We start from the raw sequence: 24997 nt of genomic DNA on the forward strand, positions 1-24997 counted from the left end.
GACTGCCTGCCAAATCCCACAACTTTTGAGATCATAGGACATGAAGAAGGTGGAAATCTCTGGGTTAGCATCTCAAAACACTGAGCTACACTTGTGAACAGAAGAGGGGAGCCTGTCCTTTCAGAGCTCTGCATGTGCCTGCTGTGCCATGGCACTGCCCTAGGCTGAAAACTGACACTAAAGCATTGGAAGATTCAGCGTTTGTAAGTAATTCCTGACTAACCAAGATCAAATATGCTCATCTTGCAGGTAAAAGGTTTTATCTGGGTGTTAGACCAGCTTGCTCTACTTCCCTTCTGCCTGGCATACATTTGATAAAACAGGCTCTTCTCATTTTATCCTGCAGTCGTTTGCTGTTGAGAGCAGAGTTAAGAAAATATGTTGTGGCTTGAAGTGTCCTTCACCTTCTCTCTTTTTCTTATATGTCAGTGCAATAGAACTATTGGTTAAAACCAGGTTATTCTGTCAGGGCCATGTTGGTGCTGGCAGGAGTTACAAACCCACCTCCATCAGGAGGAAGGGTGGGTGGTGCTGAGTCTGCCGGGGGCTCTGGGCATTCCAGTTACCTGGCAGAGAGGAATTGTGCCCTAAAAACCTTTCTTTTCTGGGAGTAAGGCTTTGGTGAGGATTCACAGGGATTTGACTCATCGCTAAATACTGCCTGTGACTGCATGTGGACACAAAAGTAGGTGGCTTTTGGTGGTTAAATAAAGGAACCAGCTCTAAATCCCCTGTGCTGGGCACTGGAGAGGCCACATCTCCAGTGCTGTGTCCACTTCTGGGCCCCTCATGACCAGAAGGACACCGAGGTGGAACATGTCTAAGGAAGGGAACGGAGCTGGGGAAGGGGCTGGAGCAGCAGGAGGGGCTGAGGGAGCTGGGGGGGCTCAGCCTGGAGAAAAGGAGGCTCAGGTGGGACCTTCTGGCTCTGCAACCCCCTGACAGGAGGGGGGAGCCGGGGGGGGTCGGGCTCTGCTCCCAGGAACAAGGGACAGGAGGAGAGGGAACGGCCTCAGGCTGTGCCAGGGGAGGGTCAGGTTGGACATCAGGAGGAATTTCCTGGAGGAAAGGGTGGTCAGGCCTTGGCAGGGGCTGCCCAGGGAGGTTTGGAGTGCCCAGCCCTGGAGGTGTCCCAGGAAGGCCTGGCCGTGGCACTGAGTGCTCTGGGCTGGGGGACAAGGTGGGCATTGGGCACAGGGGGGATCCATGGGCTGGGAGGGCTTTTCCATCCTAAGGGATTCTTTGATTCCGTGTATAACCCATGTACAACCCGTGTACATCCCAAGTACAGCTGCTGTATAACCCTGTACATCCCATGTACAGCCGGCGTATATCCCATGTATATCCCGTGTATAACCCGTGTATATCCTGTGTACAGCCGGTGTATAACACATGTATAACTCGTGTACAGCCTGCGTATATCCCGTGTATAACCCGTGTGTATATCCTGTGTACAGCCGGTGTATATCCCACATACATCCCGTGTATAACCCGGGTATAACTCATGTACCGCCCGTGTATATCCCATGTACAGCCGGTGTATATCCCGTGTATAACCCGTGTACACCCCGCGTACCTCCCGTGCCCGGCCGTGCCGTCCGTCCCCGCTCTCCTCCCGCCCCGCCCGTCCCGTCTCTCCCTCAGGCGCGGCGCTCGATGCGCTCGGGCGCGGCTGGCGGTGCCTGTGCCCGGGCGGTGCCATGTCCGGCCCGGCCATGGCGGGGCTGTGCCGGGCCCTGGGCCGGGCTCTGTGCCGGGCTCTGCCGGGCCAGGCCGTTCTGGGCCGATCCCTGGGCCGGTCCCTGTGCCGGGCTCTGCCGGGCCGGGCCGTTCTGGGCCGATCCCTGGGCCGGTCCCTGGGCCGGGCTCTGCCGGGCCGGGCCGTTCTGGGCCGATCCCTGTGCCGGGCGGCGGCGCGGCCCGGGCGGGTCCCCGAGGCCCGGCCCTGGGGCTGGGGGCTGGCGCTGGGTCTGGCCGTGGGGGTCCGGCCGCGGGCGGGGGGCGAGGCGGACGGAGGGCGGGAGGAGGAGCCGCCGCCCCCGCGGGGCTTCGTCGCGGCCGTGGAGCGGAGCAGGGACCTGCTGCGGAGGGTCAAGGTGTGAGGGGAGCGCTGCCCGTGTCGGTGCTGCTCGGGCCGGGCCGGCGCGGGGGCTGTGGGGTGTGGCACAGTGTGGGGCACTGCGAACAGGGGGGGCCTACAGGCTGAGGGAAGGACCGACAAGAGCCGTGTGAGGACACGGAGGGCACTGGGGCTGTTCAGCTGGAGAAGAGACTGATTGCAGATACACCTTCCTGGGCAGGGGCCGAGGAGGGGCAGGGACTGAGCTCTGCTCTGGGGGGACCACGGACAGGACCCAGGGAATGGCTGGAGCTGTGTCAGGGCAGGCTCAGGTTGGATCTCAGCAAAAGGTTCTTCCCCCAGAGGCTGGTTGGGCACTGCCCAGGCTCCCCAGGGCAGTGGGCACAGCCCCAAGGCTGCCAGAGCTCCAGGAGGGTTTGGATGATCCTCTGGGGCACAGGGGGTGACTCTTGGGGCTGGGCCTGTGCAGGGCTGAGGGTTGGACTGGATGGTCCTTGGGGGTCTCTTCCAGCTCAGCATAATCTGGGATTCTGTTTAAAAAGTATGTTGTAGTTACTTTGAAAATCCAGCCGAAGCTCCTTTGAAGTCCTGCTTGCCAATAGGTGATGCAGTTTGCCTGTTACGTATTAACTCTGTCATGTTTTGTTTCTGTTCAGTTCTTCTTACATGTCCTGTTCCCTAATTGGATTGAATTATTAAAGAAATTATTTATGTGGTTACTGTTGTTAGCTATGTTTTTCCCAGAGGCTGGATAAAAATGACAGCATTGCAAAAGCAGTTTGTATCAGTTCAGCCCAACTGGTACATAACAAAATTTTAACTGTAATGAAACAACAATGTACAGGTGTATTTGTAGGATTGCTCTTGCAGTTTAAGGGTTTGGGCGGAGGTGTTTTTTAACTGTAAAGATCCTTTTAAATGTGTTCTGTCTGGTTTTTTTTTTGATAGGATGAAGCAGGAATCCCAGGTATAATAGTTGGAGTTTCTGTGGATGGAAAGGAAGTCTGGTCAGAAGGTCAGTGAATGGAGGGAGTAGTTGTGCATGTTGTGGAGAGCTGATGAACATTTTAAAAATGAACAATTCAGACACTCCAATCAATAGATAATTTGTCTGGTAGAACTGTATCTAGGAGGTAAAGAAATGTTCTCCCCACAGGGATAGTCAAAATAATAATGGCTCACGTTTGGTGACCTGTCTCCCATCTGTGGGCTGAGGTGCAGATTTTTGCTGGGAAGGTGCTGGGATTTAACAGGTGTGATCCTTTCAGAAATTGCAAGTGATTTTTCTGGTTACACAGTTTAGGTTTAAGTAGAGTGTGTTAGTACTGCTCATGTCATGTAGACATTTGATGTTAAAAAATAACCTAAAAACATGTGTCTGTTTTCAGAAACATTTTCATGAGTTTCAAAAACCCAGTATGTTGGTTACAACTTAAATGATAGTAGTAAATGGCAACATGTTTCATTTTATGTTTTATAGAATTTGAAGAAAAAAATCTTTGTAAGTGAGTTGTCACTAACTTTCTTCAGACAGTCAGTTGTTGCATGAACTTTTACATGTGTATAAAGCTGATTATGGGGCTTAATTTCTCTTTCATCATGACAGAAGTGGGTTGGGAGAGCCTCTGATACCTTTTGTAATGTGCCCTAATGAGAATTTTGTGCTAAAACTTAATTACAAACTTCCTCAGATCAGAGGTTTTTCTGGTCTCAAATTACCTGGCAATGAAAGCAGAAGTTTTTATAAGACCTCTGCAGAATCCCTTCCTTGACAGGTAGGGAAGTGCCTGAGGGAAGGAGTGCCAGGATCATGGTTTGTCACCAGGGTGCCACATCCAGCAGCAAGGCAAATGCCACTAGGTGTGGGAGCATAAGGCAGGGCAGAGCCTTCTGTGCCCAGCTGCACGGGGAACAACACTGCTGTGGGACAGCTGGGGGTGGGATCACGGCTCCAGCAGAATTCCAGGTTGTTTGGGAATCAGCAGGTGTGAGGTGCTTGTGCTCTGTGACCAGGGTACTAAACCTGCTTCCTGGCCAAACTGGTGGGAATGGTGTGAGGTCTGGGAGGTGTTTTCCCTGGGGGGAACAGCATCTGTGCTCACAAGCACTGTGCAAGCACTTGGGTAGCAACTGTGTAAGAGAAAGGGTCTTGGGCAACTGGCATGGCTCTTTATTTCTTACATTGTATCAAGATTTGGGACTTTTCCTGAATAGTTAATTGTTAGACTACAGTTTTATGTAGACAGGTGTGCACTGATTGTGCCCAGGACTTGCTTGTCCTGCAAACTGCAAATATGTCATTGCTGCATTTTGTTGCTTTTTATGCTGCAGCATCACTTGCACAGTTCCTTCAAACCTGGCTCAAACTGAAGCCTAGCATGGCACTTTGATACTGCCTTATTAATTCCAGTTCATGCTACCAGACTTGTGGGGTTACCTGGGAAAACACTGTTACAGAAACTGTTAAGCTGTACTTTAATTGAGGTCATGCTGAGTGATGTTGAAGCAGTGTGTGTAACAGCACTGTTTTGTGAAGCTTTACAGCTTAGGTCACTGCTGTGAGTTTGTGAGTGATTTCCTTTCTCAATTTGTGTACTGATAAAATAAGACCCTTTACTGCTTCAATCATTAATTCATGAAAGGAGTGTTTATGACTGTTGTTCAGTTACTTTACAGTCTAGATTTAGTCTCTTTGGGTTTTATACATTGAATATTTGACCTCAGGAGTGTAAATTTTGGCTTAATCTTCCATTTAATTTATCACTGGGTTTGTTGTAGTCTTAATCAGTAACTTGAGGTGCCACTGGTTAATCCAATGGGTTCTGATTAACTACTCCTACTACAACAAAAAGTTATTAACTTAATTAGAGCAGGAGCTGGCATAGTCCAATGCTTCATATCCCAGTTTAGCTGGAGGAAAAACATTTAAGAGGCCAGTAAATCATTGCAAATAATTAATTCAGCCTGTGTCTATGCCAAGCACCTACCAGTGTTTCATTTTCCCAAAGGTCTGGGCTATGCTGACGTGGAGAACCGTGTCCTGTGTAAGCCAGAGACCATCATGAGAATAGCCAGCATTAGCAAGTGTCTCACCATGATGGCTGTGGCTAAACTGTGGGAAGAGGGGAAATTGGATTTAGATGCTCCAGTGCAGAAATATGTCCCTGAATTTCCAGAAAAAGTCTACGAGGGTGAAAAGGTATGTAATTGTTTATTGGTAACAATTAATTAAGTTGGTTTTTTTTAATTTCTGTTTTTGTCACTGCATAACTGTCTGTGTACAGGTGCCTGGATCTGGACCTATTCCTGTAAAACACTGAAATCATTTAGACAAGTACTGATGTTGCTGCTCAGAAAAGCAATGCTGAAAATTCAGTTTTACATCAAGTGTGCAGTGTGTGCATATATATGTATATATTTTTACTGAATTTAATACATGATGTTTGAAAGGTCTTACACCTTTGTCTGTTCCTTGTCATGGTGAATTTAACTTGTTTGGTGATTTTGGTGCATATGTTTTAATTAAGGGAGCTCACATTCTCCTGTGTCCCAGGTCACTATTACGACAAGACTGTTGGTTTCACACCTGAGTGGGATTCGTCACTATGAAAAGGATATTGCAAAAGTAAAAGAAGAAAAGGAAAAGGCAAACAGAGCACTGAAGCCAACAAAACCCCATCAGGATAAAGAACAAAGAGAAGGCAAAGGGATTGAAAAAACTGATTCTGCCAAACCCAGGAAAGAACACGACGGTGAGATGAGAGGCCGGAACTCCAAACCTGGCAGGAGGGATAAGGAGTTTGAGCTGGAAGAGTATTATTTGAAGGAAAAATTTGAAAGTGTGATTGAATCACTGAAGATATTTAAAAATGATCCTTTATTCTTTAAACCAGGTGAGTTTCTATTAATTTAGACCAAAGTGTGCTCTTCTGGTGAGACATTTGTTTCAAATAGTTTTAGGTGTTATGAGGATGGGGGAGTCCAGTAACGAGTGTTTCTGGGGGGGTTTTGCTCTGTTCTGCAGTACAGAATTTCCTGGGGTTTAGTGTCATAAACTTGTGATTCGTGTGATATTAAAATGAGGGTGGAGAGGTAAGCTTTTAATTGATTATTCATTCCTACATATAGCTGTGATTCCATTTAAACATCACGCCATTAATGGGGTTTTTTCCCTTTCTCATTGTGTTTCTTCAAGGCAGTCAGTTCTTGTACTCCACATATGGCTTTACTCTCTTAAGTGCTGTTGTGGAGAGAGCTTCAGGACAAAAATTTACAGACTATATGCTGAAAATGTTTCGTGATCTGGATATGCTGTCCACTGTACTGGATGACAATGAAGCAATGATATATAACAGAGCAAGGTAAGCAAGGGTGAAACTTGCTTTTTCCCCCAACAACTGTTGCTCTTTCTGCTTTTATTAAGCCAACTGAATTAAGAATGTGTGAAAATTTTTTTCCAGATTTTTAAATGAACTGTTGTATGTTATCTCAAAGTTAGTCATGGAGCTGCTTCCAATACCATGGCATTGGTTCTGTAATTAGTGTGTAAAATTAGAGTAGGAAATAAGTATTTCCTGTTATAAGAGTAAATATGGGGGAAGTGGGAGGAGTGTCTTGGAAGTTTACATTTACTTTGGGTACAAATAAGCACGTAAATGTAAATACAGTAAAATAAGGAGTAACTAGGAGTTTATATTGGAAATTAGAGTTGTCTTGGTTTGCTTAATATACTGGCATTTTAAGAGTTCCATGGAATTGTAATAGTCTCACAATAACACAGGGTTTTCATGAATCAAATTGCATTATCAATTTTGAACAGAATTAAAATTCTGTTTAACACAGAACGTGCTCTACCAATTGATATTTTTATTAATTTAACACGGAAAAAGCACACACACACACAAATCTCTAAACAAACAAAACCCGAAAAACCCAAACAAAGAAAAAAACTCCACCCACACAACAACAAACCCAGAGAAATCTATGTAACTGGATAATCCATTCCAGTATAGTGGGTAAGGCTGGAGTTTCTTGTCTGTCTCTCTCTGATATTTTATTGACCTTCCCATCTGGGCTCTGAAATCGATTATTGACTCACCTGTTAAATTTGGGACAAGAATTCCATTGAATGGCCAAGCAGTTTGTGGTAAAAGTCTCATGGAAATGAGACTCAAAACTTTTTAAAAGTTTGGCTTCTCAAATGCTCTTGAAGAACGATGACCATGTTGAATCTGAGCTTTATGGTACTCACATACAAGTGTGTATTCAGAGTGTGTGTGTGCACACATAGACACAAAGCATTTTTAATTGCTCAGGGACAGCTTTACTGCTGCATTCTAAGTGCTTTGTGGTGATATTTAGTTTGCTAAATTTCAGAGGCTCTCTGGCTGGAGGCTCAGAAGCTCATCTGGATGCTCATGATGTTCTCATAAATTATCAAGCTTGTACAGTGAAGTTTATTAAACATGTGCATGTATTAATCCTTTTATAAACTGAAATATGCTAGGAATGAAAGAATTGGGACAGATTCTGTTCTGAGGGTCTTTTTTGGGCTACTAATTGTTAGGCAGAACTGAGATGCTGATGTGATGGGTTTCCTTCCACAAAGTAGCTTGATGCCTCAAAGCAGAATGTATTGCCATGCTGAGGTTTGTTTAATGGTTTGGTTATACTATATTTAACTGATCTGAAAATGTTTAAAAATCCATGTTCTGGATCTTTTAGAGGTGTAAGGCAGGCATTTCAGTGCCTTTGTAACAGGGCTTTTTGTGATCAAAACACTCACTGTGGGGGCAACGAGATACTGAATCACTGGCAGAACTGATGATTGTCTTGGATCTTGGACCATTCACCTCTCTTTGCTTCAACCTCTGATTTTCAATATTATAACTTTCAGAAGTTTCCCAAAATCCTTCCAATATAAGTGCATGCCAGATAGGTTTGTTCCTTTTCAGAACTTTCCAAGTAGTACATAGACCTTCTGTGGTCTGAAGACCAAAGGTTGAAATTCAGTGGGTTATCTATTTATTCAACATTCCTTCTCGTGTGTTGCATGGAATGAATCAAGGCATGATTGGACTGTTTCTTTCAAAAGCATAACTCATTCTGCACTGCTGTTGTGTTGTTCCTCATAGTTTCATTCTGCAGTTCTGGTTGGCAGTTTCTAATTTGTGTTTTGCAAGACTCCTTCATGCTTCTTGCTTTGTTGTAGAGTATGGCAGCCAGAATGGGGCAGTGGGGGGAATCAATCAGAGCAGTCACCCAAGGCTGCAGTGACATTTCAGCTCAGTGTCTGATTATCTGTTGTTGTAGAATTCCTCTTTCTTTAAACCACTTCAGATCTAGTACAGGGATTTAACAAGAAATCTCTGTTGGCTGATCTGTTGATTTCTGTTATATCTTATATGTATATTGCCTTTATTCTAAGAGTAAATAGGATTAGTACTTGTATTGAAACCAAGCTGCTAACCAAAGAAGTCACCTTAATTTTTGTTTTCCTGTCTGAATTTCTCGTTGATTTTTCTGCAATAAATATATACAAGAAAAATATATTTTAAAAAAGTCTCAACAAGCTAATTCATGCTCAGTTTGCTCTTTCAAGGTAGGGCAGCTTAAAATCGTTGTGCACAGCCCCTGAGAGTGACAAGTTGAATGTTCTTGGTTTGTAGGTGTTATGTTTACAACAAAAAGGGTCGGCTGGTCAACGCACCCTACGTGGACAACTCCTACAAGTGGGCTGGTGGTGGCTTTCTGTCCTCAGTGGGGGACCTCCTGAAGTTTGGAAATGCCTTGTTGTACAGTTACCAAGCTGGACAGTTTAAAAGCAGCGCTGGCAAACTCCTCCCTGGGTACCTCAAGCCGGGCACAGTGTCCATGATGTGGACCCCGGTGCCAAGAACGGAGGTGTCGTGGGACAGGGACGGCAAGTACGCCATGGCTTGGGCTGTGGTGGAGAAGCAGCAGCTGTGTGGCTGCTGCAGGCAGCAGAGACACTATGCATCCCACACAGGGGGGGCAGTGGGGGCAAGCAGTGTCCTCCTCATCCTGCCTGAGGAGCTGGGCCCCGGGGCCGGGGGTGCTCCGCCCAGAGGAGTGATTGTCACCATTGTCTGCAACATGCAGTCGGTGTCACTCAACAGCACTGCCTTGAAGATTGCCAGGGAGTTCGACAGGGAAAAACAGGCACAGTGCACAGACTGAAACCTGGGCAGTGTGTAACAAACTCACTGTACTGAACAGCAACAATAAAGGGAGAAGGTGTAATTGGGCTCCGAGATCACTGAGAATATGGGAAGAAAAAGCATCAAAAATTCACTTAATTAACCTCTGCTAATGGTGCTAAGCTTACATGTAACTGGAATTCATCTCTCAGGGACGTTCCTAACTTACAGAAAAGGAGAATGTAACAGTCAAGTTTGACTTCCTCTGGTACATGTGTAAGTATCATTATATTAGCAGGTTATTTTTATCAACTAGTGAAACACTTGACCAAGATTTAAAAAAAAACTAGCATTGTTTTTTGCACTAAGTAGTACAAAAACTTATCTGCCTTTTGAAAAACTTCACACCTTGCTTTGAGCACACAAAGATGTTATTTGTTATTCTCACAGTTCCAGCCTGCCAAAACTGTTCAGTATGACTTTTGAAAGAAAAAGGGTTTCACTGTTGATTTTTGTTTTCCCATAGCACATTTCTTATTTGCTTAAAAAAACCCAACAAAACCCAAACCTTGGTGCTACCTCCAGAATGCAGATTTATACCAGAAGCAGGCTTTTGTCAGAGCTGTGGATTGTTAAGAATTAGGAAAGAATGGAGCTAGAGCAATGTAAGTACAAATCCTTTTGTTTTTCAGATGTTCTCTCATCCATTTTTATTGGACACAGAGACTGTGTGAAAATAGTTTACTGTGCAATAAGGGGATTATTTCTACAGTCAAATACACCCACGTGGCACAACATGGTGAGCTGCCAAACTGTCCCTTTGTTTTTGAATGATGCACATGCTAACTTGGTAGCCAGAAATGGTACTCTATTCTGTAAGGTAAATATTCGTTTACACACGGGAATTAGGAACTCAATAAAATGTAAAGCCCATTCTTGAAGCCAGTAGTAGAAGTCTCACAGACTTTTGAGAGGTTTTTTTGAAAACCATCCTTTGCTCCATTTGGAGCAAAAAACTGCCTCAAGGAGTTACTTTGGCCCAAGGCTGAAAAAGAAATCGTGATGTGTTCCAAAGAAGCATTTTTGTAGAATCACAGGATCAGTAAGGTTGGAAAAGACCTCCAATGTCATCGAGTCCAACCTGTGGCTGAGCACCACCCTGGCAACTGGATCAGAGCCTCTGTGCTTCATCCAATTCATTCTTTGGACACCTCCAGGGATGGGGACTCCACCCCCTCCCTGGGCAGCCCCTTCCCATGCCTGACCACCCTTTCAGTGAAGAAATTCTTCCTCATGTCCAACCTGACCCTCCCCTGCTGTAGCTTGAAGCCATTTCCTCTTGTTCTATTGCTGGTTCCCTGGGGGCAGAGCCCAACTCCCACCTGGCTCCCCCCTCCTGTCAGGGAGTTGTAGAGAGTGAGAAGGTTCCCCCTGAGCCTCCTCCTCTCCAGACTGAGCCCCCCCAGCTCCCTCAGCTGCTCCTCATGAGCCTTGTGCTCCAGACCCTTCCCCAGCTCCATTGCCCTTCCCTGGACTCACTCCAGCCCCTCAATGTCTTTGTTGAACTGAGGGGCCCAGAACTGGACACAGCACTTGAGGTGTGAGATTCTCTAATCTTTAATTTTACTATGGGAACATGGTAACATAAGATCTCCAAAATTTTGTCTCGAAAATTAACCCCCAGCTCACTTCCCCTGCAGTTACATCACACAGTATTTCCAGGCTGAGACAAAATAAAGTATCTTGTCACAAAATATCTTCCAGTACTTACTTTCCTGCACTCTTTTGCAGCTCTGCTTCTCTGAATTTAGGGAACAAGATGTCTTGGATAACAGCTAGCAGAAAATAGCTCTACCTGCCTCTTTCCCAAGTTAGTGCTTTTAGTATTGACTTCATAGTTGTTACCTGCCCTGTGATGAACATTCTGCTGCCACCTCTGTTCCCAGGGTGCTTGTGGTAACATTTATCACCCAAGACTGACAAAACAAGAAATTTAATATTTTGAGGGGTCAGTGTTTTACCTACATTTTTAATTGAAGCTAGTGGGACTGTTTTAGTTTACTCTTCATAATTTAATCATTCTTGTGCCTTAAAACAGTCAAAGCTTATACCTAAACCATTTGCTTGGGGTTTCTGGCCCACTCACCAAAACTTCACTTTTTTATTCATTAATAATGTCATTAATAATTGTCTTTATCTCAAGAATATCCAATCAGTAAAGAAACAGAGAGAACTCTTCTGAATGAGCTTTCATTGGCCAGGCAATAAATTATCTCCCCTTCCACTGAAATCTGGGTGTCTGACAGTTCCAATACAGAAGGACTGGAGGTGAGCATCTTCTACAACAGCAGCTTTTTTTTCCTCCCCACTCTTGAGCACCTACTGCCTGGTAAACCTGCAGCAGCAGAAGCCACTGCTTGTTTTACACAGGGCATGAGAATAAAAAGCTCTGAGTTACTCATTTTCATGTTCAAGAACATGAATAGAAATAGACCACACAAAATGTTTGGAATATAGAAAATCTGAAAAGTAACACTTGTTTTAGGATTCATAACATATTTGGCTTGTATGAGGCACCTGTTTGCAAATGGTATTTATTTTTGAAAAGAATTTTGCACACTTGGGAGAAAACAAGTTTCACTCTCTGGCTGTTGTGTGTGGGTTTAGACAAAGATTTAGAATGTGGAAGGTGTAGGTTTATCCTTGTCTGCATGTGATGAAACACTAATAAATGTAAATATCTGAAGTATGAAAATGAATAATGGTAAGAACTAAGGCATTTCTACCACCAGGAGATCACTGATAGTGTCTCACTCCCCATACAGAATGTTTAGCCACCAGTTTTTTATATGCATACCATGTTGTTTGTACTGTACCTCCTGTAACTTAAGGCTTTTAAAAAGCCTCTGTTGTCACATGGGCAGTGCTGGAGATGCCATGATGTCTGTATTTCATCTTCCAGTGCCTAGAACAAAATGGGTCACTGACATTCTCTGCTGTGCTGTTTACTAAATCATGAGTTCCTCCCTTTTGGGGTAGAGGAAGAGAAGGCAGGGATGTGGGAGGTTAGGAATCAGTCTGGCCTTGGCATCTGTATTCAGGTCACAACTGAACTAACAGTGCTGCTTTGATCTTTGTTCTGAAACCAGTTATTGGATGGACTGGCTTTACATGTGGCAAACTGGTCAACTAAGAGCAGCTTTCATGATAGACTCACTCATGTTTCAACCTTTATTGTGCAAACATGGTATGGCACTGACACAAAACTGTACTTTCCTTAGAAGACATGTATATGCCATTGGTATATCTGTTTCTGTAGCAAACACCTACTTTTTGAATCTGGTAATTACAAGTGTTCACTGTTTGAAATAACAGAAATAAAACTTACCTTGCAAATGCAACTACTTGTTACATCAGGTTTTGTTGGGGTTTTTTTTATTGACTAGAAATGTACAAATTTTAAAAGTCATAAAAAGAATACTGGTTAAATAGAAATTCCCAACAATAATTAGCTCACCAAGACACCTGATCCTTTGAAAGAGATGTTGATGCAAAACTTGAGATATTATTTTGTTAAGTAAGATACATGCAAGATTTTAATGTTTTCTCATGGTTAGAAACAAAACCCATTTTTGACAGCCATTTAGAAAGGCCTGGCTTTTAAAAACTAATTAAACCCCTGTTTCTTTATTATTTAATTATTTACTGTCAGTATTTAATACTGAAAAGATGCAGGTTTTTTAATGACTAGATGCCACTCACGGCTCTTAGTGTAGTTCTGACTTACTGCTGCTCATATACCTTATGCCTTCTCTATCCTGAGTGCTTTCAGGGTTTTGCAAAAGACTCCTTTATTTTTTTTGTGTATAGAAATCTCAGTGTAGAATTCCAAATGCAGTCTAGAGACCAAACCAGAGGGAGGGAAAACCCATGCATTCCAGAGAAACAGCTGAACACAGGTGAGTAACTTCACATTTTTATTTATCACCATGTTACCCAACACGGTGAAGGGATTACACTGAAAGCAAAGGAGCCATTTTAAATCTATCCAGCTTCCACAACCCTTGCACTTAGGGCAGCTGCAGTAATAAAATGTACAAAATGCATTCTTAAAGCAGATGCTGTCACTATATGCATTACATTGCTGTAGTTGATGATTAACAAGGGGAAGGATGCAGCCAAGTCCAAGGCTTTTACCACTGTTTGGAAGTAAAATTACAAAAATAGAGCTCAGTTGTCTGCAAACTTACAGGAAAAACCTGCACTTCAAATCATTTATTGAAAAAGAGATTCCAGCAGGTTAGTCAGCAATAGCAGGTAATTTTTACAAAATCAATCATAATTACATTGTTGTAGGAACAGGCATTTTTAAACTGGTAAGGCTTTCAGGAACACAGATGCAAACACACATGCTTGAAGTGTTCAGTGTTGCTTTCTTCTAAATGAACAGCCTGTAAAGGAAACACATAGTATAGATATGAATAGTCCTTAAACTGTTAGACTGCCTTGAAAAACTGTCCATCCAATGTAAATAGGGAAACTGATCCAGTAAATTCAAATTTCATGTACAAGAGGTGAAGATTTAGCACTATAAGTTGTCTTTAGCTCAACCAGAACAACATGGCTGTCATATAATTCATCAAGACCAAGGTGTACTATTTCTTCCAGAGGCCTTTTAAAATGTCACTCTACTGTCCCATTCCTCAGTGATACAAACCCCACACTGAAAAAGCTGCTGGGTGTGTTGCTACCTTTTCAACTGCTCCACAGTCTGACCTCAGCTATTCTGTCCTCATTTACCCTACCCCTGTGTAGTAGCCCATGGTGTAAGCACCCCCTATATGTAATTTGTATATATGTTTACCTTTTGTCCTTTAAACAAGAAATGAATGAAATCTGGATTTGCTTTTTAATTTTTTTTAAACCCTGAAGTGATTCCAGTACATTTCAAGATACTGGTGTTATACCAGTTATCTGTATATAATTATCAGTGGTTATTTGTTCCCTCATAATTTATACAACCCAATTTTTTATTAAGGAATGTGAGCCAGGGAACTGCCTTAAGTACTACTGTTTAAAAACAAGCAGGCAAGCCACCCAGAGTAGCAGTGGCACACAATCCCTTCAGGCTGCCAAAAGCACCCTCCTCCTTCAGTGGTGCTTTTGAACACTCTAAACATAGCTCAGAATTAAACAGCAGCTTTTATTACATAAGCTGAAGGAAATGACAAGTCAAGGCACCTAAAATGAAGTGTGTTTGATGACATTGTAGCTGCTTAGCTGCCTTTTAAAAACAAGAATCTGAAGAAAAATTCCCAATTCGGGGTCCATTAACAATGTATTTACTGGCCAACTCCAAGCCATTTGCAAAGTGTCCCAGTATCAGTTTCCAGAATCAAAGCTAAAATATTCTCAGGCTGTAAAATGCATTTATATAAGTGGAATATTTAGGCAGTCTAACGTTGCCCCTTACCTTCTGTGAGCCTGGCTTTGCCCCCAGTAGGCTGACAGAGCACAGTTGAGCACCCTACACACAGAACTACTGTCTGAGCGTGGCTGAACACGGTGGTGATCTTGTAGCATCCTGGAAAACAGCATTATTGAACTTTCCACGGGGTATTTCTAGCATGGTTTTATTGTGTCAGTCAGACACTCCAAGTACACCTGCCCAAAAATGCACCCATGTTTCACTGCACAACACACCACGTCACGGCTGTGGGCTGAAGGACCCGCTTTTCCTTACCACAGGAAAGCACAGAAACTGAAACTTAGTACTTCCCATCCGAAAATCAACACAGCCTGAAGGCTGACAAGGCCTAATTTGCCTGTAATATGTGTCCTGCAAAGAAGTGGAGCAGTTCTGGATTAGCATTCTCAGCTGAACACAAAAAAACCACTTCTACCCAGAGAAATATTTAACTTGTAACAGGAGAACACTGCTGTTGACAAAGTCTGGCAGCTGTGAATGCAAACACTGCTGTTCCAACCTGTGTTTGCTTTCTGTTTAATCATTGGTACCGGTAAGGCAGGTGCTGGCTTGCATTCTGTAAAGCCAACATGACATTTAAATCAGAAGACTTGCACAGAGGAACTTCACTAATTCCTCATGCAACGCTTTTGTCTACAACTTACAAATTCCATGACTTAAGAAAGAATGAAATCACTTATACATGGCTTAAAAAAAGGGATTTTCACTGCTTTTCAATTTTTCCCCCTGAAAAATACTTCTAATTAGCCAAGAGGAATTTTTGGAGAGAGAAAACTTGTAAAGGATTTAATCATTAATGCTGTCTTCTACTTGAAACTTGTGCTGCGGATGCTTTAAGGCACCCATTTAATCTCACTTTTTATACGTGCAAATCCAGGGGGTTGGATTTTTCCTTACTTGTAAGGAAAAACATTTTTCCTTACTTGTAATGTAAACATTGTTTACATTAACTTTTGAAAAAGGTTGAAAACACAGAGCTTTATCTCTATAGAACAGATAAACCAAACTTAAATTTAAAAAAAAATATTAAAAATGTATATAAGATATCTAATACATATATATAATAAGGAGCTGTTTTATGAGGATGAACAGCACTCAAAATTAGTTTCGCTCCCTCTGCAAGGCGTAAACATTTTAAATACTTACCCGGACATTTCACATCCATGAAGTAGGAGTTGGGGCTCTGCACAAGACGCTTCTTTTTGTGCTTTCTCTTCTCGTCCTCCAGGGAGGGATGCACGAGGTCCTTGGCCAGCTGGGTGGGGAGAGAGAAGGGCCCGGCGTTACGCGGGGCTCGGCCCGCACGGACAGCGAGCCCGCCCCGGGGCTGCCCCGCCGGCTGCGGGGCCGCACAGCGGGGCCGGGCCGGGCGCGGCCGCCCCGCTCCCTTAATCACCCCCGGCCCGGCTCCTGCCCCGCGGGACCCCCGCAATCCCGCTGACCCCGCCGTAAACGAGCCCCTCACCGGCATCTCCGCCGCGCTCCCTCCCAGCGCCCGCCCCGCGCCGCCCCTTCCGCCCGCGGGGCCGGGCCGGGCTCCGAGTGCCCGCCTCGGACTGCCCGCGGGACACCGGGACACCGGGAAGCGGGACACCGGGAACGTGGGACACCGGGAACCGGGAACGCGGGACACCGGGAACCGGGACACCGGGAACCGGGACACCGGGACACCGGGAACCTGGAAGGCGGGACACCGGGAACGCGGGACTCCGGGAACCGGGACACCGGGAACGCGGGACACCGGGAAGCGGGACACCGGGAAGGCGGGACACCGGGAAGGCGGGACACCGGGAACCGGGACACCGGGAAGGCGGGACTCCGGGACACCGGGAACGCGGGACACCGGGAACGCGGGACTCCGGGAAGGCGGGACACCGGGAAGGCGGGACACCGGTGTCGTGGGACGCCGGGAAGGCGGGACTCCGGGAAGGCGGGACTCCGGGAAGGCGGGACTCCCTCCGTTTCTGCGTTAGGTGCTGGCGAAATTATCGCCTGCGGGTCACAGAATTACAGGATTGTTGGCGTCGGAAGGGCCCTCTGGGGATCCCCCAGTCCCACGCCCTGCCCGGGCACCTGGAGCGGGTACACAGGGACACGTCCAGGGGGTTTGAATGAACCCAGAGAGGAGACTCCACGGCCTGCCCGGGCAGATGTTCAGGGCTCTGCCACCCTCAGTGGAAAGAAGTTCTTCCTTATGTTGATGTAAAACTTCTTGTTTTAGTTTATGGTCATTGCTCTTTATCCTGTCTCTGGGTACCACAGAAAAGAGTTTGGCACCATCCTCTTGACAACTCTTGGAGATATTTGTATGCATTAATGAGATCCCCTCTCACTGTTCTCTCGCTAACCAGGCCCAGCTCGCGCAGTCTCTCCTCATCAGAGATGCTCCAGACCCCAAATCATCTTTGTGGCCTCTGCTGGACCCTCTCCAGTAGCTCCATGTCTCCCTTGTGCTGAGGAGCCCAGAACTGGACACTTCATTTCATACTAAATGACAGGTTCCACGAAGTTTTACCTATGTGCATATTCTTTTGCAGTTTCCCACCCCAGACAAAAAGAAAAAGGCAGAATTTCTGTTAGTTGTCACTCCTGTATTTAAATCGATTTAGAGAACCTATGAGAAATAAAAGTACTGCAGATAGTGGAAATTTTAAAAAATGTTTTTTTTCATAAGTCAGTAAAAATAATCACAAGTATAATCTGTCAAACCGTAGTTATTTAATCAGGCCTGGAACATTTAAAAGTGTAGTTCAGTAGAAGTCCTCCTGGTGGCACAACAGACCTTATGAAAATCGCTTGGTATGAAAAGTCTTCCCAAACGCCCGGCGGGGGCGTGTCGAGCCAAGGCCTTTCTGAAGAGAGAACCGATGCATTCAGCAGAAGTTACTTGAGAAGTTGCTATGAGCACAAGTGAGGACGGAAGTTTTAGAGAGGCATATCTTTCTGACAACAATATCTCAAAGCTGGCAGGGCCTGTGCCCGATGCTGACACTACAGAGCTTTCACAACACTCTGCACCCCAAAGCCCTGCCTTGTTCTGCCAGAACAGCCCCGTGTGTTGTAGTACCCCAAGCCATTCTATTGCTTTTCCTCTCTCCCCGTCGCAGCCATTGCCTTGTAACACGGTAATGCTGTGTTAGCACTTTTGCCTTATGTGCTGGCGTGGTGATGACACACAGATAGAGGTATTTTGGAAGTATTTCTTGTTGTATCATGGGGAATTTAATAGGAAAGGCTCTGACTCATACTTTCCTCTGCATGCTGTCCTGTGAAGCCAGAACATAAACCAGTTACCAGCACAGTCAGTTCTTGAGTCTTAGCTGTCCCTACTACCTTTCAGTCCTTTTCAAATGTATCTTATTTATCTGCAAGCACAATGGAAAGGGGACAATCTATTAAGGCTGCTGAGTAGGTATCTGAAGGAGAATGAGGTTTTTCTTGTTTAAGAAAATACCTTCACAATGCATAAAGCACCACCACCAATAAAACAGAACTTCTGACATGCCACCCTTCTTCACCTCTTCCTCCTGGCCTTCCCTTCTTAAATGTCTTTTCTGCAAGGAGCTTCTGGTGCCCGAAGAGGACTTTAGTCACATTAAAAATTGGTTTCTGTGGAAGCAGGGGCACACAGGATGATCTGAAAACAGGATGTGTTTTGGACACATTCCTCTGTTTGGTTCTCTGTTTTGGTTTTGCTTGGAGATTCATTTCCTTTTCGTGACTGCCTGTAGTTCAGTGACCTGCTGAATGAGTCAATTCTAATGCATTACCTTCAGTCTTTTACAACTGAAGATTTTTTTTTGAAGTTTACTCTTTAGAAATCAGAAATGCAGCACTGAGTTTAAGCTGTGAGTGAAGGAGAGAAATGCTGTCTGTACAACTGTGGTGTGGCCTATTGAGACAGAGAGATTTGGGTCTAAGAGAATGACTTCCTCTTTCCAGCCTTCTCCCAGCAAGCAAAGGCTTTGATCTCCTTTCAGAGAAAAGAGCAAGAAATGTTACGTGTCTGCCAGAATGGCAACAGAAACGTTCCCCAAGCTGGTCTGGAGATGTTTGAACACAACCTGCTGACAGTTGGGGTTTTTCTGTGCTGGGAGTGTCGCTCCCTCGCTGTTTGGAAGCCGAATTGGTGTCTCTGGGGACTGTGTGCTGGTGGCTCCTGCTGGGCTGTACAGCACAAGCCCTCGCTGTGCCCAGCACTGCTGACCCCAGTGCCACTCTGTTCTGCCCCATTTGTGCCCTCCTGCAGCTGGGTTTGGGTGGGGCCTCAGGATTTGCTGTCTGACGTGGTGAGAACTCAGGGTTTGGGGGGGGGTTACTGCAAACCCTCCTATGAACTGGCTGTGGTCACTGAGTCAGTGTGTACTGAATGATTTAATACAAACAAATTCACTCTAATAATGCTTACAGTGGCTGTCTAGAGCACTGAAATGTGGATGGGTGTCTCTGCAGTCCTGTCATTAAGACCGGTTAGATTTCCACGCTCTAACCACCTCTAAGTGCACTCAGAATTAGCAGGTTCACTTCAAGTGGTGTGTTTGATCCAGAATGCAGCCTGTGGGTTTGCCTGGACTGCAGGATTAGGAGTTATAATTTTAATTGATTATAAACTAGTGGTGTAAACTGTGGCCTGTAATAATTTGCTTATGCTGAGATAGTTCAGATTAACACTGGAACTTGAAGAAAGTCCACTTCTAGCACTACTGTAATCATAGTGATTTCAAACCTTGAAATCAATGGATTTTACAGAGAAGAGTCTAACAGTGCTGCTTCTTTCTGGAATTGAACTGTACATACTTTATGTAATTTCCTTTCCCAATAATGACTTGATTTAACCTCTTCTGTATAAATTTCTGCAGTATATTCATGTGGAAAATTCATACATTTAGATCAGTAGAGTAAAGGAGAGCACTGTTCTTTGTATATTAAACCAATGCATAGATCTTCTTAAAACTAGGACTTAAAAGCAGGACATATCAACATATCAAATGCAGTGGGACAAAGTATAAAATGAGCATAGAAGTATCTACCTGCAGTGAAAGATGTATTTACTGGAACTGGGGAATAAGGAACACTTTTTTAAGGGAGAGTCACATGATGGCCATCAAACAGTAATGAATTGCAGAGGCACCTGCCAAAGTCAGAGTTGTTATAGATATGCATCAGAAATATTATGATATCAGCTAGCAGAGTCCAAAAGCTAAGGAGCAAAGCTCATGTTAATCATTTGTGGTTAGGTGGCACTCAGGGCAAGACTGCCTCTTAAGATTATCCTTTAGTGCCAAAATAACAGGCTCTTAGTTCTACCAACGTGTTTTAAACTCTTATTGGGTTTTTTTAAGCCTTGTACTTAAACAATTAAGATGCAGAATTTCCTACAATTTTGTATGCATTGAATATAAGAGCTTGATTAAAGACAAGACCTTGACACATACCTCTTTTTGCTTAACCAGTCTCACCTTTGATCTGAGAGGGGAAAAAGGATTTTTGAAAGGTAGAAATGATGATGTCTATCAGTTGAGAAACTGAAAATGAGAGTAGGAATGAAGTAACAATGTAATCAGTTTGGGTTTTTCCTTAGAAATGTAGGTGTTGGTAAACAAGTATTTTCTGTTTTTCTTAATGTGTATGTAGAGATTTTTAAACTTATTGCATATGAATAGAGGCAGTAATTACATTTTGTTATTCATATCAGTTCCTTTCTCAAACTGAGGGCTTTAGCAGATGGACTTTACACACACCTCAGTGACTAATGAAATTCTGCCATATCTTGGTTAGGACTCACCTCTGTATTGGCTGAGTTTGAACTGTGGCACTGATCTCTCTTTATGGCAGGTGACCCATCTAGTGAGCGAGGGGAAGGCTGTGGATGTGTCTTCCTGGACTTCAGTAAAGCCTTCCATACTGTCTGCCATGGGATTCTCCTGGAGAAGCTGCAGCTGAACAGGTGCACTCTTGGCTGGGTTAAAAACTGTCTGGATGGCCAGGCCCAGAGAGTGGTGGAATGGTGCCACATCCAGCTGGGACCAGCCACTAGTGGCTCAGTCCTGCTTCATATCTTTACTGATGATCTGGACAACTCAGTGAGTTCACAGATGACACTGAGGATCTGTTGGAAGGCAGGAGGGCTCTGCAGAGGGATCTGGCCAGGCTGGATCCATGGGCTGAGGGCAGTTGTATGAGGTTCAACAAGGCCAAGTGCCAGGTCCTGCCCTTGGGTCACCACAACCCCCTGCAGCTCCAGGCTGGGGCAGAGGGGCTGGAAAGCTGGGAAAGGCCCTGGGGGTGTTGGTGACAGTGGCTGGACACGAGCTGGGTGTGCCCAGGGGGGAGAGGCCAAAGGTACCTGGGCTGTGCCAGCACTGCTGTGGCAGCAGGACAAGGGCAGTGCCCTCCCTGTGCTGGCACTGCTGGGGCTGCACCTCCAGTGCTGGGGCAGTTCTGGGCCCCTCAGCTCAGGAGGGACATTGAGGGGCTGGAGCAGGTCCAGAGAAGGGACCAGAGCTGGGAAGGGGATGGAGCAGCAGGAACAGCTGAGGGAGCTGGGGGGGCTCAGCCTGGAGAAAAGGAGGCTCAGGGGGGACCTTCTGGCTCTGCAACCCCCTGACAGGAGGGGGGAGCCGGGGGGGGTCGGGCTCTGCTCCCAGGGAACAAGGGACAGGAGGAGAGGGAACGGCCTCAGGCTGTGCCAGGGGAGGGTCAGGTTGGACATCAGGAGGAATTTCCCCCTGGAAAGGGTGGTCAGGCCTTGGCAGGGGCTGCCCAGGGAGGTTTGGAGTGCCCAGCCCTGGAGGTGTCCCAGGAAGGCCTGGCCGTGGCACTCAGTGCACTGGGCTGGGGGACAAGGTGGGCATCGGGCACAGGGGGGATCCATGGCCTGGGAGGGCTTTTCCAACCTTAATGATTCTATGATTCTATTCAGGCAGACTGTTAGGGTACTCATTGAAGGGTTCTAAAGGGTTTTAAAATTCCGCTTCTTTGAAATGTATGAAACAGGTTCAAACTGTTGCAGTCTCACCTGCTTTTACACAGAGGCAGCAGGTGAACCATAGTTTCAAACACTTTCTATTTCCTGCATATTCAGTGTTCCCCTCAGTGGTTCTGCTGTGCCAGAAAAAAATGAATTGTTGTTGACTGTAATGCAATATAAACCAAATGTTCACTTTTCCATTTTGGTGCAATACCAAAGACTCCAAAGTGTTTTCATGGAACAGGTCTCATAGTGGTGTGGTTATTGAACCTTAACAGCTCTGACAGTACTCCTCAGAGTTTTACTGACCTATTGCAAGGTACACAATTGTACAATTACAGTTCTGGAAAATCAGAAAATGTAACTCCTAATTTTTACATCATGTTTTTAAAGTTCATGGTTAAGTAAACATCTGTCCCTTGAATCTGGCAAGCTGGCACTTTTCCAGGTCACAACAGAACGCAATATTGCAAAGCACCAGCGTAATTGAAGAGGGAAGTAATTTGCATTATTTCTCTATAAAAATCCTCCTGAGTAACAGATGGCGATGGCAAACATATTGCTCCAGAGACGTAGGAGAGCCTGTGTGCTCCATAAAACTCAAGAGTGAAAATTAACCCCGAAATTTCTCTCTTCAAAGCTGAAATATGTTTGTGTAGTAACGTTCAGCGTGGCCATAATTACAGTACACAGCAACTCATGTCTCTGAAAGTGCAGCTACAGGGAAATGTTTCAGAGATTAATTTTTCACTTGCAGTTTCCTATAATCCAATTATTCATGTTAGACTGATATAATTAACCAATTTGCTTTGACTGCTTCAGTGCCAAGTTGCCATTATCATTTATAAACTCAAATCTTGTGATAAGTACTGTAACAACTCAACATCTAAACAGCCTGACTGCTAATTATACAGTCCAAATATGGACCAAGCAGCCAGGTTTCCAAATTCTGTCCTGGACTGGGCAGAGATCCTCAAGTGTGTTAAAAAAAAAAAGAAAGAAGAAAAAGGAACTGGCAATTCCCTCCCATCCTTGTTTTGCAGCCTTGATTATCCTCTATTAGAACACAGCATATAAATGTATAAATATAAAATTAGATTTTGCACCAATTAATTGGAATATAGATTAGCATTCATAGCTCCTACTGAATTCATCTTGTACAGAGTTTTACATCACATCTGCCATTGGATTTTTGATGATTTGCTACCACAAACATATATTGGCCAGGAATACCACCAAAATGAGACCCTTACCAGGGAAGATTTGGAATAATTAGAAGCACAACAGGTTCTGCTTATTCAAGGTTTATAGTAGCTGAAGGTATTTATCCAGAGTGATTCCTCAGAATCCTTTGCACAAATACAACAGTAGCCAGGCACTGGACCAGTTTAGCCCTATTTCACCCCAGGGACTTGCAGGAGGGTGCCTGGGCAGGTGGTGCCACAGGGCCATTCCTGCATGGAGCTCAGGGCAAACCTGGAGGGAGCTGGAAAGGGAACATTGCAGGATGACAATCCTTTAATGAATGATTTGGGGAAAACATCTCTTTTTCCTTTGTTTTCCTAAGAGGGAACTGAGAACTGTCGTAGTTATTTATAGCGTTAGAGAGTTCTGTTTATAGCTTCTCTAAAGGCTACAATATTTAAATTAAATTAAAGTAGTAGCTCTTTGTTGTCATTTTGAACTGCTTCAGTAGCACTATTTATTTTTATAGCACCTCGTGACATCCCGTGGGGAACACAGCACAATGAATGTGTAGCGAGGCTGCCTCACACCACGGGATAATTATTAGTGGGGGGGGAAAAACCAAGATGGGGGAAAGTGTTTATTGAACCATTCTAGACACCTTGTTCTAGAACACCCACACTGTCAGTGCTGCTCTAGAGCTCCTTGTTCTACAACACCCACACTGTCGGTGCTGCTCTTGAGCAGACACCTTGGAATCACAGAATCACAGAATCGACCGGGTTGGGAAAGGCCTCCGAGATCATCAAGTCCAACCCTTGATCCAACCCCGCCGTGGTTCCCAGCCCATGGCACTGATGCCACATCCAGTCTCACCTCCAGGGATGGTGACTCCACCACTTCCCTGGGCAGCCCATTCCAATGGCTGAGCACCCTCTCTGTAAAAAATTTTTTCATAATATTCAACCTAAACCTCCCCTGGCACAGCTTAAGACCGAGCCCTCTTGTCCTACTGATAGCTGCCTTGTTCTACAACACCCACGTTGTCGGTGCTGCTCCAGATCAGACACGCTGTTCTACAGCACTCGTGAGCACAGCTGTTCTGTGCTGTGCACAAGTTTCTCTGACTTGCCGTGCCCGAGGCAAGGCGTGAGCACGTGGGGTCACACACTGCAGTCGCGTTTGTCCTGTGCTCGCTGTGACCCGCACTGTGGTGCCGCTATTTAACGTGCCGCTCGGACACAGAACTCCGCGACTCTTGCTGGTCCCCGAAGGAATCGGGCCGGTGAGCGGCCCCCGGCTGCGCGGGCCCAGGCCCGCATCCCCCGGCGGGCCCAGAACCACATCCCCCGGTTGGCCCAGACCCACGTCCCCCGGCGGGCCCAGACCCGCGTCCCCCGGCGGGCCCGGCGGTTCCGGCGCTCGCTGACGCGGCGCTGCCGCTTCCCGTGCGCGGGCGGCGCCTCCCTCGCTCCTTCCTCCTCCCTCCGCCCCGGAGTCCCTCCTTCCTTCCCTCCTCCCGCGTTCGCCCCCTCCTGCAGCGGCGGCGAGCCGAGCCCCGGGCGAAGATGGCGAAGACCTACGACTATCTGTTCAAGCTGCTGCTGATCGGCGACTCGGGCGTGGGCAAGACCTGCCTCCTGTTCCGCTTCAGCGAGGACGCCTTCAACACCACCTTCATCTCCACCATCGGTGAGGGACCGCCGCCATCCCCGCGGGGACAGAAGGGGTCGTGCCCGGGGCCGAGCGGCGAGGGAGAGGGGAGGGCGGGGGGCACCGCCCGTGTGGCCGCGGCCGCGCTGGGGCCGCTCCGTGGGCGGGAGCCCCGCGGCCGTGAGGGCCCCGCGCTGAGGGGGAGCGGGGGCCCGGCCCGGCCGCACTCGGGGTTTTGTCCCTGTCCCGGGGCCGCGGCCCAGCCAGACCCGGGGGGGTTCTCCCTGTCCCGGGCCGCGGCCCGACCGCACTCGGGGTTTGTCCGGGGGCCGGGCCCGGCCGGTGGGGCCGCTCCCCCCGCGGCAGCAACAGTTGTTCGGGCCCGGGCCCGCCGTGCGAGCGGGGCCCGGGGCTCACGGAGGGCAGGGTTTCGTGCCCTCTGCTTATCGGGCGGCTCGTAT

At 46.1% G+C, this 24997-nt stretch overlaps 3 protein-coding genes and 1 long non-coding RNA gene across 10 annotated transcripts in view; 2 read left to right on the forward strand and 2 right to left on the reverse strand.

Moving 5' to 3' along the window:
• Positions 1-1694: 1694 nt before the first annotated feature.
• On the forward strand, positions 1695-13526 carry LACTB (lactamase beta). Of its 3 annotated transcripts, none has more exons than XR_007900296.1 (7): positions 1695-2096; positions 3029-3095; positions 5089-5279; positions 5634-5973; positions 6276-6441; positions 8749-9516; positions 13111-13526. XR_007900296.1 is itself a non-coding variant. In XM_051770513.1 (6 exons), the coding sequence occupies exons 1-6, from the start codon at positions 1701-1703 to the stop codon at positions 9278-9280; spliced, it is 1692 nt and encodes a 563-aa protein (XP_051626473.1). In that variant the 5' UTR covers positions 1695-1700; the 3' UTR covers positions 9281-12641. The 3 variants fall into 3 exon arrangements, 1 of the variants encoding a protein (XP_051626473.1); XR_007900295.1 differs by lacking the exon at positions 13111-13526 and adding an exon at positions 9767-12641; XM_051770513.1 differs by lacking the exon at positions 13111-13526 and having other exon boundaries at positions 8749-12641.
• Positions 13205-16355, reverse strand: RPS27L (ribosomal protein S27 like). Its single transcript, XM_051770556.1, has 4 exons — positions 16194-16355; positions 15875-15983; positions 14714-14824; positions 13205-13691 (listed from the first exon to the last, which is right to left on the reverse strand). The coding sequence occupies exons 1-4, from the start codon at positions 16197-16199 to the stop codon at positions 13663-13665; spliced, it is 255 nt and encodes an 84-aa protein (XP_051626516.1). The 5' UTR covers positions 16200-16355; the 3' UTR covers positions 13205-13662.
• A 1132-nt stretch (positions 16356-17487) lies between these two features.
• Positions 17488-24052, reverse strand: LOC127462149 (uncharacterized). 2 transcript variants are annotated; one of them, XR_007900316.1, is made up of 4 exons: positions 23954-24052; positions 23564-23634; positions 20514-20667; positions 17488-17580 (listed from the first exon to the last, which is right to left on the reverse strand). It is a non-coding gene; the product is annotated as an uncharacterized LOC127462149 (long non-coding RNA). The 2 variants fall into 2 exon arrangements; XR_007900317.1 differs by lacking the exons at positions 17488-17580; positions 20514-20667 and adding an exon at positions 20767-20837.
• Positions 24053-24309: 257 nt separating this feature from the next.
• Positions 24310-24997, forward strand: part of RAB8B (RAB8B, member RAS oncogene family) — a 28871-nt gene continuing 28183 nt past the window's right edge. For all 4 annotated transcript variants that reach the window (XM_051770552.1, XM_051770553.1, XM_051770550.1 and 1 more), the window contains exon 1: positions 24310-24575. In XM_051770552.1, coding sequence (XP_051626512.1) covers positions 24452-24575 — 124 coding nt within the window. In that variant the 5' untranslated portion in view covers positions 24310-24451. The remainder of the gene's footprint in view (positions 24576-24997) is intronic.

The sequence above is a fragment of the Manacus candei genome, unplaced genomic scaffold (genome assembly GCF_025592945.1).
Source record: "Manacus candei isolate 608988 ecotype Guabito, Panama unplaced genomic scaffold, ASM2559294v1 h1tg000119l, whole genome shotgun sequence".
Classification (NCBI taxonomy): domain Eukaryota; kingdom Metazoa; phylum Chordata; class Aves; order Passeriformes; family Pipridae; genus Manacus; species Manacus candei.